Below are 14947 nucleotides of genomic sequence, written 5' to 3'. Positions count from 1 at the left end.
AGCTTTTCATACAATTGCTGCCATAAGCTTGGTTGCAGAGAAGTTTAAAAAAGAAAAAAAGGTATGATGATACGGTATATCCGAGATGAGGGTAGGGTTTGCAAGTTTATGTTGCCAAATTGTTGCTGATTGTAAGTAATTTTTAGCTGGAGTAGCCAAAGAAGCTGAAATAGCAGGGTTTTGTTGAAAGCTTTGGTACTAGAACTTGATATGGGGCCAACACCTGTTAAACCAAGAAAATAGGAAAATTCCAGGAAGAAAAGGTACTCTCTGGCCATGGGAATTTGAATCAGTTGAATTCTTTTGGGCACTATAGTGACTACATATTATTTTATTTCTGCCTTAAAGATTGCTGTGTTGAAAGCATCTTGCTGACTGGTGGCAGCTGGGGAGACTGCTGGCCGTTCCTGTCCAAGGCCAGTGTTCAAGTTAACAGGCCATCAGCCATCAGGGATGGGCAGCAGAAAGCAGTTATTTTTGGAAACTTTTATTTACTTTTGGGCCACTTACTTGAGCAACTAACACTGTACCCTACAGCCTTTGAATAATTGGACTGTGTAAGGAAGATGCCATCGGTACCTGTCTAATCATGGGCCTGTTTAAATATATGGACATGAATGAAACCTTTTTGAAAGAAATTTTGCTGTGAGCAGTATTTTCACCCACATTGGTCAAGCTCTTTGAACAGTTACATTGTATTTTTTCTTTCAGCTCTATTTTTCCACTGTAGGCACATTTAAAATCAGTTTCCATAGTGACATCTGGTGGTAGTTTGGAAATCCTAGAGAGTATGTTAGGAATGATAAATATTTTTATTTAATAGCTCCAGATTTCCGGCTTCTTTCAAATTTTTCAGCTTTTAACAAACTCCCCCTGAAAATGCCTTCCTTGTATTCTTGAGATTGGAGAAACTAGCCATCTCTTGCTTCCGTCGTGTTTCATTAAAGCTGATAAATGATTCTTAGAACATTGCTGGATGGTGCGTATATACCAAGCTTGTCTGAACTTGTCTTCTGTGCTCAGCATGCACAGTGTCGAATCACACAGCAGCATCCTTACCTTGCCTGTTGCTTGTGCGCTGTAACCTTTCGACGAGAAAGGTGTCATTTCCACCATAGCCATCTCACTGGCTTTTTCTGGTACGTCTCGGATGATCTCGTCTGGCTGCAGGGAGCTCTGCCGCAGCCCTGGGCTATCACTTCTTTGTCTCTCACAGCCCAGGCTTACAGATCATCCAGCCGGTGCATGCCATTGTTGCTCCCCCAGAAAGTGAAAGAGGAACACAAAATAGGCACAGAGAGGGAGGTATTTGAAGACAAGAGGGAAATCATTAGAAGTCAGCGTATGGATGTATATATGTGCCAAATAAAATGGAGTGTGTTGAAAAAAAAATCTCTTTAAAACCAGAGTTTAGGTATTTATAGTTTTGGTTGGTTGTTTCAGGAAAAGTGAATTTATAACCCAGTGTGCAGAAAAGTAGGAGTTATTGAAAGCTGGTTTGGTAGAGGATCATGGACTGAGGAAAATGGGACTGGGTTTAGTTTTGAGAATGAGCGCAGTAGGTCGATTCACTTCCAGCAAAAGGTACCAACGAAGAAGTCTTCATGATGGAATTTTGAAAATTTGTTTCTTTTGAATGAGTTAAGATAACTGGAGTTACAGAAGAGAGCCATCTATGCATGCTAGCTGTGGCTCTAGGAAGGATGGGGGAGAGAATGGTGACAAGTGTACAAGACCTGGAATAATGACTGAAGGAATAAGGAATAACTGAGTAAGGACTGAAAGAATAAAAACTGCTGTGGCCAGATTTCTAAGTAGTTGCTTTGTTGGTTGTCTCAGCAACCAGGATGCCTATAAAGAATAACCGAGATTCTGATGAGCCCCTGGTTAAGGAGGTACCTCACTCTGGACTCTTACAAACCCTCTGCAAAAATTTCTCTGCCAAAGTATGGTCTATTCCCACCTACGCCATGCTTTCAGAATAGTGGTTCGAATTAGAATCTGCAATTAAAATAGTGCTTAGGCAGTGGACCCTGGACCTCTGTGACCAAGCAGAGCCCTGGAATCTTCTCTGCTTTACTGTCCTTTAAGTTTGGGAAGGACTCTTACCTCCACAGTGGGAAACTGCTTGTGGAGTCTCATCATGGCAGCCCCCACCCACGTCCGTGGTACCCAGCACCCTTGCTGTGGTGGTGTGTGTGACAATGAATCTGTGGCTAATGATAACAGGATAGCCTAATGGTGAAGAGCCAAAGTTCTGGAATCAGACTGGCTCATTCACATCTCAGTTCCAGCTCTTTAATTGTTGACTGACTCCTTAATCACTGTGCTTCTCAATCACTCTTATGGCTACGGCCATTTGCTTACTTTATCTAAACTTCTGCCTCCTCGTTTGTGAAGCTCGGAAGAAAATCAAATGATTCCTGTGTTCTTTAAATGATTTAATGCATGTAAGCACCTAATGAAGTCCTTGACATGCAGTAAATCCTTATACTATTAAATTATTATAAATATAGCAAATTTACTCATTTTATTATCTAAGCTTTTTTTTTTTTTAAAGAAGGGATTATTCCATATGCCCTCCTTTCCCTTTGGAAGTTAAAAATTCACCTTATTTTTTAGTAATTTTGCTCTTTTACAAGGATTTAATAAAAGACATTAAAACATGAACATCTCAGAAGTCACTATATGAAATATACATAATCAGTCCAAGAATTCATGAAATAGGAACACCTGAGTATCTCACTTAGGCATGTTTAATTGCTGATTCACGCAATTTTAGTTTCTCCCATATTTGAGTGGAGCGGCTTTGGTGTCTCACTTTGAACTGATGGTAATATCTGGCGATTCCCTGGACCTTGACACCTTCCCTCCAGACTGTGGCTCAGCAGTCAGGCGCAGACAGGTGGGCTCCCCCTCAGTTGCTAGGTTGATTGGGAGAGAGGGCAGTTCCCAGCGGAAGCATCTGTGTCATACATGCGCACTGCAGTCTGGACGCTTTCAGACCAGACTCCACGTGGAACTGGATGGAAAATCAATAGCTGTTTTTGTCTGTGATTTAAATCTTGTAATGTATTTGCATTTTCTGTCTCTTTTTTCCTTCTACCCTGACACTAAAAAAAAAAACCTATTGTATATGAATGAACACTTAATTTACTCCTTCTGAATACTGATCTGCAAAAAAATGGACAGAACAGCATTGACCGGTCTTTTCAGGGTTTTCACAGTAAATTTGGTTGGCTGCACCTTTGTCATACTAACGGTAAGACTGATGGGATTTTGTTGGTACCTGAAGTCAGAGATTCCTGGTGTTGGAACTCCAGCTCTGCCATTTCCTATGACCCTGGGAAAGCCTCATCACTTTTAATCTGAGATTTTCATTCACAAAATGAGAATAATAACACCACATATATGGGAAGATTAGATATAAGGAGTGAATAAAATAATGCATGTAAGATAGTTATAGCGCCTGATATATAGTAAAGACGGACAAACCTTTTCCTAATTATTGTTATTAAATGCCTACAAATGATGTTGAGAGGGAGACACAGCTTTTAAAATGAACTAGTTGAGGATTAGCATTCAAAAGAGGTGAGTACAAGTACCGTGTACCTGTCTTGAAATTTTCTAATAATGCTTCACCTGCCAAGTGAATTATGTTGCATTTTCATGACAGGGCAGAAATGAGAAGCATGTGTGCATTCATTTGTTTATGTAATCCTCTTAGGACATTCAGTTATTCCCTGATGTCCTTTGTTATCAATTGATGGGAGCGATAAAAAAGAAAAACTGGAAAAGATTACTTTCCCACGGTTACACAGGGCGCTCTTCTTTCAGGCTAAAAACAGATATAATTTTGCTAATTTAGTGAACAGATTCAGTATGCATAGCCTCATGTTTGGACAAGAGAAAGAGGAAAACATGTTTGACTTATCTGCTGCACAGACACCAGCTAGCTCCTTTTTTATTTAAGAGTCCTGAGTCTTTGTTCTATAGTTTTAGGAGATCCATTTTGAGGGTTTGCTAAGAATTAATGAAGCAGTAGTCGTAATGCTTCTGAATAGCAATACATATTCATTTTATGGTAATCCACTTCACATTTTAATATTTAGGTTTGCTCTTTATAAGTTGGTAACCTTTGGGGAAGGGTTAGATATAATTATTTAACATGTAAAATAAAGGAGGTCTTTTTTTATATTAATAACCTCAGATAAGCATATATATAAATTTACATTGTGATCAAAAAATAAGAAATCCAGATGTATATTTGGTCAAAATAAATACTGCTTCATTTCTGAGCACAGATTAAATTAATATTTGTTACTTTTTCTATAGTATTTTGCATTCAATGGAAAACTTTTAGGGATTCTAGAGTTGTGCTAAGTCGCTTCAGTCATGTCCGACTCTGTGTGACCCCATAAACGGAAGCCCACCAGGCTCCCCGATCCCTGGGATCCTCCAGGCAAGACCACTGGAGTGGGTTGCCATTTCCTTCTCCAATGCATGAAAGTGAAAAGTGAAAGGGAAGTCGCTCAGTCATGTCAGACTCTTAGCGACCCCATGGACTACAGCCTACCAGGCTCCTCTGTCCATGGGATTTTCCAGGCAAGAGTACTGGAGTGGGGTGCCATTGCCTTCTGCATCTAGAGTTGCAGGATTTCCAAAATTCAACCTGGATCATATTGAACACTAAAAGTAGCATTAATTCACAGTGATGCTCTTTGCTGTGGCTCAGATGGTAAAGAATTCACCCGCAGTGCAGGAAACCCAGGTTCAGTCCCTGAGATGGAAAGATCCCTGGAAAAGGATATGGCAGCCCACTCCGGTATTCATGCCCAGAGAGTCCCGTGGACAGAAGAGCCTGGTGGGCTACAGTCCATGGGTCATAAAGAGTCGGACATGAGTGAGTGACTAGTACACACACACAGTGCATAAGAGAAAAAATGCAGTGATGTATTTTGGGAAGACCAAATGACAAGATTACACCATTGAATAAAAAGGTGGTGTGTGCCCAAGACAAATGGATATGTCCGCTGTTAATCATCCTGAGACTAAGTAAGCCTGTGAGTGATTTCAGACAGACATTCTAGCCGTCTTCCTAGTAATTTTATAGCTCTACCTCTTACTAGTTGACTTGTGTCCGAGTTTGGGTCCATATGAGGACGATTCTGTACCAAGTTCAGTTAAGATATACATTCATTCTTGTTCATTCATTTAATAAATAGTTATATAAATAATAAACAGTAATGTGCTGGGTAAACTGGTATTTGACACGGAGGCTGTCTGCCCCTATGGAGCTTGTAACGTGGTGAGAGCACTGATGTTTGTAGCATCTTGATTGTGTTGCCATTTGTTTAAGGCAACACAATCTATTTAGGCAACACAATTCTATTAAAAGAAACAGAAGGATTTCAGGACGTAAGAGACCATATTTGCCCATTCATTTCTTTGGGCTGTTTTGAGACTTAAATCAGATAATTTTTGTAAAGCAAAGCACTCCACATAGTGCCTGGCACCTAATACTAATGATGACAGAAACTTCTATAAGAGTGATATTATGTGCCGAATGCTGTATTCTGATCACCGTAAGTGTATTAGTTCATTTAATCAACATACTCTTGTTATCCCATTGTATAGAAGAGGAAACCAAGATGTAGAGAGGTGAGAGAGTTTGCTTAAGATGGCTTAGCTGTGAGCCTTGCGTAAGTCAGAGTTGTCGTGTCGACTGACACTTTACCATGGAGACAGGTTGTTATTGTTGTTGACATCGTGCTTCATGCTTTTCTTCTTCCTTCGCTAGGTGTCATAGAGACTTCAGATCGGCTGGACCGCGAGTCGACCTCTCATTACTGGCTGACAGTCTACGCATCTGATCAGGGCGTGGTGCCCCTGTCCTCCTTCGTAGAGGTCTACATAGAGGTGGAGGATGTGAATGACAACGCTCCGCAGACGTCAGAGCCTGTTTATTATCCGGAAATAATGGAAAACTCTCCCAAGGATGTATCTGTGGTCCAGATCGAGGCATTTGATCCAGACTCTAGCTCTGATGACAAGCTGACATACAAAATCACAAGTGGAAATCCACAGGGATTTTTTTCAATTAATTCTAAAACAGGTATGTGTTAAAGTATTATGTATGAAATATTCATGCTTGTACGCTCTTGATTTGGGGAAATGTAAGAATTAAATTTCTTTATTTGCCACTTTTCTTTCATTTTTGATAAATCATTTTCCCTTAGAATTATTCAAGACAAGCCTTTATTCTCTGATGAAAATTTAGTCCCATTTTTTTTTTCCTTTCAATTTGCTTTTATAAAACTACTTTGCTTCTTAGTAGAGTTTCATTTACAGGTGAAAAAGCAAATATTGTAGTTTTGTTAATAGCTCTTAAATTTAGTAATGTATTTTAAACTTAACTGCAGATTCTACTGCTGCTGCATTTTCCAAACTCTTCCATTTTATGAAAACTATCAAAAGAGTTTATTTCACAGTTCACAGTACTTTTTTTTTTTTTTTAACGTTGTTTTGGAATTTTTGCATAGAGCAATGCTGTGTGTCTGCAGGCAGTAAAGGATCAGAATTCAGTAATTTTCAAATTGGGAGCAAATTTTTGAACTCACACATCAAATTTTCCTTCTGACCATTTTTTTTTTCTCTGAATGTCCAACATTCTAAGAAGGTAATTCCTTGACTCCAAAGTCCTTATAAACTACGAATGTTTGAACTTTTACATTTGACAGTGCATCAACTTTTTCCTTAAGTCTTGGTTCTCTTTATCCTATCTCACATACACAGAGGTTCAGCAGAGCTATCCTTTGTGTAGTAAAAAGTTAGCTATCATTTATGCATGAAAAGTTTGCAAGTGGAGTTTACAGACTTTCTTGATCAGAGTTAAATAGGAACTGCCGCATGACACCAAGAGAACAGTTCCTTCACAGGAGATAAAACTTCTCTTGAAGGAGGTCGTGAGCCTTTGGACCTCGACTGTTCAGTGAGTCAGTACTTTCCATAGAATCTAGTTTCCATAATCTAGATTATGAAGAGGTAGATTTATAATTTACATACCTCTGTCAGGACTTTGCTTCTTGTGTCTTATTTGGGGGAACTGTCCTGTTCAGTTTTTGAGTTGTCTATTTGATATATCAAGGAAATAATATATAAAAACCAGAATTAAGAAGGCATTCTCAGCTTCCTTGCCAGTCTTTGTTATTCTTTTTTTTGTTGTTGTTCTGTTCTTATTTTATAATTTACTTTGTTGAACTTAAAAGGAAGCAGTTTTTAAGGTGGAGAGAAGCTTGAGTTCAATATCCATGTACTGAAATGCCTGTAGAAAGACGCTTGATAAGGGAGCATGTGTGTATGTAATATTTTGTGTCTTAAAATGTATGTTAAAAAATTAGTTTTCAAACCTCTTGTCACCATATTCCAACCTGTCCTATAGACTGTCTTTCTTGATGAGTACAAGTAAACAAGATTGATTTTTGATTATACTTTTGCCTTGAGATTAATATGCTCATGCTCTTTGGCCAAATTCCGATGTGTTCCTCTGATGGAGATTAAGAGTGAGGTTTGGATTGTTAGAAAACCAGTAGCTGATTAAGAATGATTAAGCCCTATAAGAATTTAATTATGTGGGAGAGAAACAGGACTTGAGGGTCTTTGCTTTTGGAAGTATTAGGAGTAGGATGCCAGGAGGGTTTCTTGAGCCCAAGAATAAGCGCTGGAACTAAGAGATTGTACAAGAACACCCTGGTGGTTCAGACAGTAAAGAATCTACCTGTAGTGCAAGAGACCCAGGTTCAATCCCTGGGTTGGGAAGATCCCTGGAGAAGGGCATGGCAACCCACTCCAGTATTCTTGCCTGGAGAACCCCCATGGACAGAGGAACCTGGCAGGCTATAGTCCGAGGGGTCACAAAGAGTCGGACTCGACTGAGTGAGTAACAATTTCACTTTACTTTTTCAGAAAGATTGGAATCAGCAATACCTCTGGTTACTAAAGGCTTGTTTAAGCAGTGTCTTTTATACTGTTTCACTGCATTACTCATAAGTCAGTTCAGTCTCATTTTTGGGGAAATGAAAGAACTAAGAGCTAAAAAATTTAGAATGCACTGTCAAATATAAAAGAAGAAAGATAAGATATTTATAAAAATTTCAGAGGATGATTTCACAGTCAAGAAACTATTTGCTTGAAACGGGGGTTGGTCACAGACCTTGAGAAGTCTAGAATCCACAGCCTCGAGGTGGTAATTCAGGAACATAACCACCCCTTTTAAACAGTTGCTTGATTGGTTAGATTTTAAAATGTTTTCACTTTTTTTTATATCATCTCTCTTGTAGATTAGATTAAGTCCTCTGTGAAGAGACAGGCAAGCAGGCTGTACATATGCCCTTTGGAATATCTGAGCAGATACCGTATGTCTGGACATAATGTGTATTTGAGGAGAAGGAGAAAGAAACTGAGAGAAATTATATAAGTTGGAGCTACTGTGGGGAGCCTTGAAACCTTGGTTATCTGTCTGCAGCCTCTGAAATGATGATGACGCTGCTGTTGTGTTATGTCTTGAAGAAACGGGATTAATGTGGCATCGCCACTCCCTTTAAGTCTGTCTGTTCTGACAACTCTTTGGAAGGGATGTCTGCTGAAACCTCAAAACCCTTCCTTATCTTTGGGGAGAAGAAATCCCATTTCGGAGTCCACAGCTAGCTCCCAGACCCTTGGGCGGTATACAGATCCTGTTGATAAAACAGTGGGGAAAAATTCATGCAGATTCCCAAGAGGTTTTATTTATTTATGAGTTGAAGGCAGATAACAGTGGAGAATAACTATAGTTAGCACTCAGGATTATTTGTTGTGAAGCATGTAGTAAAGTGTTGTTCGTAAAAATGTCTGATCATTCTACAAGTCACCTAAGTCTCTAAAAGTCTAGAAATAACCATATGTTAGCATGGGCACTGTAAAAGAAGATAGTAAATATACAGCCTCACAAGGTCTGCCTCTGGATTCTTCTGTTTCCGCAACTCAGCAGATAATTTGGGCATGATCTTCAGGGTCCAAATGTAACGCCTCGTAGGATACATGTGCCTCGGAACTTTTAAAGCAGATTGACTTTCAGTAGGCTGGTCAGGATCACTGGGGGCCAGATTGTGATAGCTGGTGAAGACAGTCAGGTAGAAGAAAGTTCCTGTGATGCGCTGACCCATCACACCACCTGGGGTCCCAGAATCATGTTGCTTAATTATTAATGGCAGAGGGAGAAAATCACCGGGCTGGAAGGCATGAGATGTGGGCTGTAGTGAGGTTTACCTCTGAGATCTTGGACAAAACTGGCTGCCAGGTCCTTAGGTTTATGATTAGTGATGAGCATCTTTGCAGCTGGGAGAGATGCCACAGCCTCGCCCGTGTGCATGTGTAAGTTACCTCTGCTCTGTTAACACTGCGTGAGATAAGCAGGGTCTCAGTAGATTGATAAATGCATGCCTGTCCTTTGGATGAGCAGATCTGATGGAGTAAAATGGGTCTACTTGCTTCTGAGTGGTGAAGAGAAATTTAGAAACCTGGTGATGATCACAACATCCAGCAGGCTGAAGGAAATCTGAATTCATTGCCATTCAAATCATTTTTTACACATCAGATGTTTACTGAGCCGCTGCTGTCTATTCAGCATGTTAAGAGATGCTCTGAGAGTTGGTAGTCTGCGTGCGTGAAATAGCAGAGAGAGACAGGTGAATGTGAGATGTGTGCCCGGGTGCTAATAAACGCCTCTGGAGGAAGTGGGAAAGTGATGATGACGGATGTGGTGGTGCAGTAAGGAGGATGAGGCCCCTTGGAAAAGTTAGTGTGCCGATACAGCAAGTAGTCAAGTGGATGGAGGGAGAAGGGGTTCGGGGGTGTTCTTCATGTTGGGACAGTTGGAAGGAGTGGTGAGGCCAAGAAATCCGGTTCGATGAGTGTATGAGAGAATGGCTGTGCTTGGTGGAAAGGCGTAAATACCAGAAGAAGGGTTCAAGGATAATATTTATGTTATTTTTATAAATAATGACCTATTTTGGAGAGTCTCTGTGCAATCCCTTGGAATGTTCTGTATAAACTTAAATCAGATGACCTCACTAAGTCCTCCTGGAGAGGAGGAAACATCCCCCTAGAACCTTTCTCTCTCCTATTGTCATAGTGGGATGCCTATGTTTTTTAAAATGGAACTAAAAAACCTTGTCTAGGACTGGGTTTGATCAGCTGAATTGGAGGTTCTCAGTGACAAGTTTGGATGAACATTTTAAAATGTATTTTGTGCCTGAAACTGCCTTTCTGCATCTCAGATGGTTCCAGTTATGTTGTTTATAGCTGGGGTGGCAGGGTGTTTCCTTTTAACAGAAGGTACAAGCAAAAGTGACTTGATCTAGTTTTCTTTTCTAATACACACTTTTGTTAACACCAGAAGTTCTTATAACATTTTTTGTTTGATTATGCTCAGTATCAGGGTAAATCTGCTTCTTTTAACAAAAATCATGCAGTTGCTTGATGTGGGAGAGAGGCAAGAGCAGAGAGTGTTAGATCGTCTGAGCCCTGGCAGCCTGGCTCCTGCACACACACATGCGTCACAGCTTCCTTTGCAGAATGTCAAGGACAGAGACGAAGGGGACCCAAACAATGGGGACCAGTGTGCACTCCCAGGCTCCGCTCTGTGGGGAACCTCAGCAAACTGGAGCCGCCCCAGCAAAGTGTCTTTCTAGTCAGTGCTATCAACTTGAACTTTTGAGGTCTGATAGGTTCGAACGGTGGAGCCTGATGGGCTGCTGTCTGTGGGGTTGCACAGAGTCGGACACGACTGAAGCGACTTAGCAGCAGCAGCAGGAGCAGGTAGCTTACAGTTGGCATGTAATTTCCAAGTGTTCATTTGGGGCCTGTGCGTGCTTTAGAAACGACTACGCTTTTATTCCCTTATCTCTGTTGGTATTTTACAAGTTTTGGACACAAAGCAAGTATTGCTCTTTACTTTTAAAAAAGTTGTATTGGAGTGTTGTTGACGTACAATCAATTGCACATAGTTAAAGCCTGCGATTGGATGAGTTTTGACATAGCTTCGCAGCTGTGAAACCATCACCACAGTCAGGCAGCAAACCTACCCATCTCTCTCCCTGAGTTCCCCAAGCCTCTCCCTTCTATTGCTGCCTCCTCCCGCCCCCAGGCAGCCACTGATCTGCCTTCAATCACTGTATATTAGTTTGCCTTCCCTAAAATTTTCTATAAATAGACTCATAGAGTATATACTTTTTTTTTTTTGGTAAAGGTTCTTACTCAACATAACTTTCTTTTGGGAGTCACGGATGTTGTAGTGAGGACCGGGGCCCACTGAAATAGTTCATACCAGGCAGTTCTAAACCTGCTTGAGCTCCAGCATCTTGCCCTTTCCCCGGAAACAGCAGGGAAGGTTGCGACCCATTCTTTCTCCTGCTCCTCCTGCCTCCTGACTGACCCCGATGCAGACCCGCTTGGCTGCAGTGAATAATAAACTGTCTTTTCAGTGACAGTGGTCTTCTGATCTGGTGGCCTCACCATTCTGGAATGATAAGAAAGCCTACATTTTCAAGCACTTTGAGGCAACTACTGTTTGTATTTCTTTTACTAATGTACAAACAAGCGTGCGTTATTTTTTTTTTCTCGTCTTTTTCACAGGGGTGGTAGCATACTGAACACGGTGATAAATATCTCGGGTTTTTCCCTTATTAGCATTAGAGGCTGCACCTTAGGAAAATTACTTTATTGTAGTCATTGATGGGCTTGCCACGTTATTATAAGAATACAGGTACATATCCATGTACCTTTCATACCCATTTCACTGATCCACTTACTTTACACTATCTAGTAAATGTTTATGGGTTGTTGTTGTTGTTTTTTGTATCTTCCCATTCATTGGGGTACATCTTCCTATTTGGGAACAAACACTGGAAAAGAAATTTTTTATGGTTAAAAATAAGTTCATCAGAAATTAAGTATTAATTAAGTATGTATTAAGTAGAGCTGTCCTTTTTGAATATAGAGTGTGTTTGTGGATATGATTTCTGTGTGTCTGCAAGAACATCTTCAAAGGGTTTAGGCTCTTTGACAACTATTGGATCTGTTTCCATCTGTTTAAAATTTTAAATGGTTTAAAAATTTCTTGAGGCTGTTTCAGCTTACTGTTTTCCTAGCTGTTCCTTTATCAATTCTGGTCGAGTTAAGATTTCATGTGTTTTGGAGCCTGATCTCTACTCTAAATCTCTTATTATTACATCTGGAGCACGTGGCACCGTTGGAATCACAGAAGCCACAGATTCCCTCTCTTTGGGCTGATTTCTGTGAGACCGTCACGTGCTTGTTACCTTTGAGACTTGACCTTGAAGGAGACGGCCCAAGAGAAGCCAGCAGCCCTTGGCCTTCCTTCTTTTGCTGCTCTTCTATGCTGTGTTCTGATCTTTCTTGTCCCACTCGTCCACTCCTGACCTCACTTTTAGATCAGGCTGAAATAAAACTTTCTCCAGAAGCCAGAAGGGCAGTGACAAGTGTAGCTTATTAAGCATGTGGCACTTTATATATTACAGCAGCCTCACGGAGTTGATCTTTACAAGAAACCCTGTGAGATGGGCAGAGACTGCAAATGCCAGCAGTCTGCTGTCTTCTCCATTTGTGTTTTTCCCAGTTTTCAAGTAAATTATATGACTTCAGCAGAGAAGGAAATGGCAACCCAGCCCAGTATTCCTGCCTGTGAAATCCCATGGACAGAGGAGCCTGGTGGGCTACTGTCCATGGAGTCACAAGAGTCGGACACAACTGAGCAACTAAACCGCCAGTACATCAGGCTTCAGGGAGAGGTAGAGGCCACCTGAGGTCAGAGCCAGGAAGACATGAGTTTCATAACTGCTGCTTCGGGATGCAGGATCCCATGTTCACTTGATGGGCTTTCGGGTTTGGGATGTACATGCGGTTTTGGATCTGTTTTTTCTGTACCTTCTCTGTTTTTTTGCTGAATTACATGATGGTTGCTTTTTAGGCGCATCTTATTTCTAGTAATATTTTCAGACCGAAAAGCACAAAGCTTGTAAATAACACTAAGTGTTTAAACTTGTTTTATTAACCGCGTACGGCAAGGATCATTAAACCTTTGCCGGGAAGGGCCAAGTCTGAAATAATTTCAGCTTTGCACGCCACACAGTCTCTGTCACAGCCACTCAGCTCTGTCACTGCGGAGTGAAAACCGCCCTCAACAGCAGGGGAATTAATGAGAATGGCTGTGTGTGCCAATGGAATTTTATTTATGAGCATCGAAATTTGAATTTCATGTACTTTTCCTGTGTCACAATATATCCTTTTGTTTATTTCTGATTAAGGATGTAAAAGCCATTCTTAGTTTGTAAGCTATACAAAATCAGTTTGGCAGTAGTTTTCTGACCCTTTATATGTTGATGTATTTACTAGATGGGCTGGTGGTACTGCTGATTTATTTCTGAGAGGGTAGAACACTTGATATTCCTGCAGTAAGAATTAAATTTATTTTCCATTACTCCAAGCAGTGAATACTTTAAAAAAGATGAGATCTGTATTTTGCTTCTCCAGGTTATTAAAATTCTTCTTTAAAGAATAGGAGTAGAATATTAGTTACCAAAGTTGAAATCTCAGAAGACATTTATCAAGTTGATGATAGACTATTATTCAGATCTCTTCTACTTTGAGAAATAACTATTTCTTGTTAGAAGATAAAATATTTTCAAGTTTTGAGATTTTTCACACTTCTTTGTGCTATTATATTCTGTTAAAAAATATTTCAGAGCTTGAAATTCCAGCTCTCACAGTTGATTTTATGTATATTTATCAAATCTTTACCATTTTCTCCATTTTTGTTTATTCCTTATTCTGCATTGAGATGTTCATGCTCAAATTAACCAAGTTACAGCTTCATATGCTTTGTAGAGGACAACTTTATACAGGGACCTTTTATTCATTGATTTACATGCTGAATAGAATAATGTAGGGTTATTTTATGTTCAATGTAAGAAATGTTCTTTAATTGCAGATAGAATAATGTATATATGTGTATATATATATACACATATATACATAAAATATATACACATGTACATATATATATATAGTAGTCCCTAAAGCATGAGAAAGTCATAAAATGCTATAATAGTGAATAGGTATGCTGGGTAACCATCCATGTTCTAGTCGAGTGTCATATTACAACTGATTTTTCTCAATCAGAGTAAATGGCATTTTATTGTGGCTGAACAAAGTGCAATAGGAAACAGCTATAGCTGCAAACAACTTCCGAGGGTTTCCGGTAACATTTGATAGCAGCACAGGAAGGAAATGAAGGGCCAGTCATTTTACAATGGGAGGAATTCATTTAAAAAAAAAAAAAAAGTTTACTTATTTGTGGTCTTTTCCCAAATATTTGCAAATATTAAGGAAGACTCTATAGATTTTACCTGTTCTTCCTGCTTATTTTTTATTTTACCATGAAGTATGTTATCCTTAAAGTCTAATAAAAATCAGATTTTGTGCACTGCTTTTTCTGCACACGTTGGAATAGATAAGCTTTTCCCCCCAAAATCTGTTAATCTTGAATCCTTAAGATAAATTCTTTCAAGGAGTATTCTGTACTTTTCTATGTTGCTGGATATCATTTGCTAAAATTATTTTAAGTACCAGTATTTTAAGATTTTGCATTTAAGTGCCTAAGTGAGATTAGCCTCTTTTACATCAACATGATGTTAACTTTATAAGATGGGTTGGGTTTCTTCCCTTCACTATCAGTGCTGTATCTGACATTTGTGGGAATGTTGAAGGCAATTCCCAGTAAATTGCATTTGGCTTTTGATCTTATGTTTATCTCATGTCTCAGCACCATCCATTTTTTCAGTGAGAAGCAGCTAGTCGAGATAGAATTAAAGCCAGAAGAGAAGTCTGG

The 14947-nt window shown here is 39.7% G+C and overlaps 1 protein-coding gene across 7 annotated transcripts in view; it reads left to right on the top strand.

The window, feature by feature from the left end:
• Positions 1-14947, top strand: part of FAT1 (FAT atypical cadherin 1) — a 125663-nt gene that overhangs the window by 55356 nt on the left and 55360 nt on the right. For all 7 annotated transcript variants that reach the window (XR_003509038.1, XM_027529946.1, XM_027529943.1 and 4 more), the window contains exon 3: positions 5801-6115. Coding sequence is in view for 6 of the 7 variants with exons in the window: in XM_027529946.1 (XP_027385747.1) it covers positions 5801-6115 (315 nt within the window). In the remaining variant the exon portion in view is untranslated. The remainder of the gene's footprint in view (positions 1-5800; positions 6116-14947) is intronic.

Source organism: Bos indicus x Bos taurus, chromosome 27 (assembly GCF_003369695.1).
Source record: "Bos indicus x Bos taurus breed Angus x Brahman F1 hybrid chromosome 27, Bos_hybrid_MaternalHap_v2.0, whole genome shotgun sequence".
NCBI classification, from domain to species: Eukaryota; Metazoa; Chordata; class Mammalia; order Artiodactyla; family Bovidae; genus Bos; species Bos indicus x Bos taurus.
The sequence above is the reverse complement of the archived record's forward strand: the minus strand, read 5'-3'. Positions and strand labels throughout refer to the sequence as shown.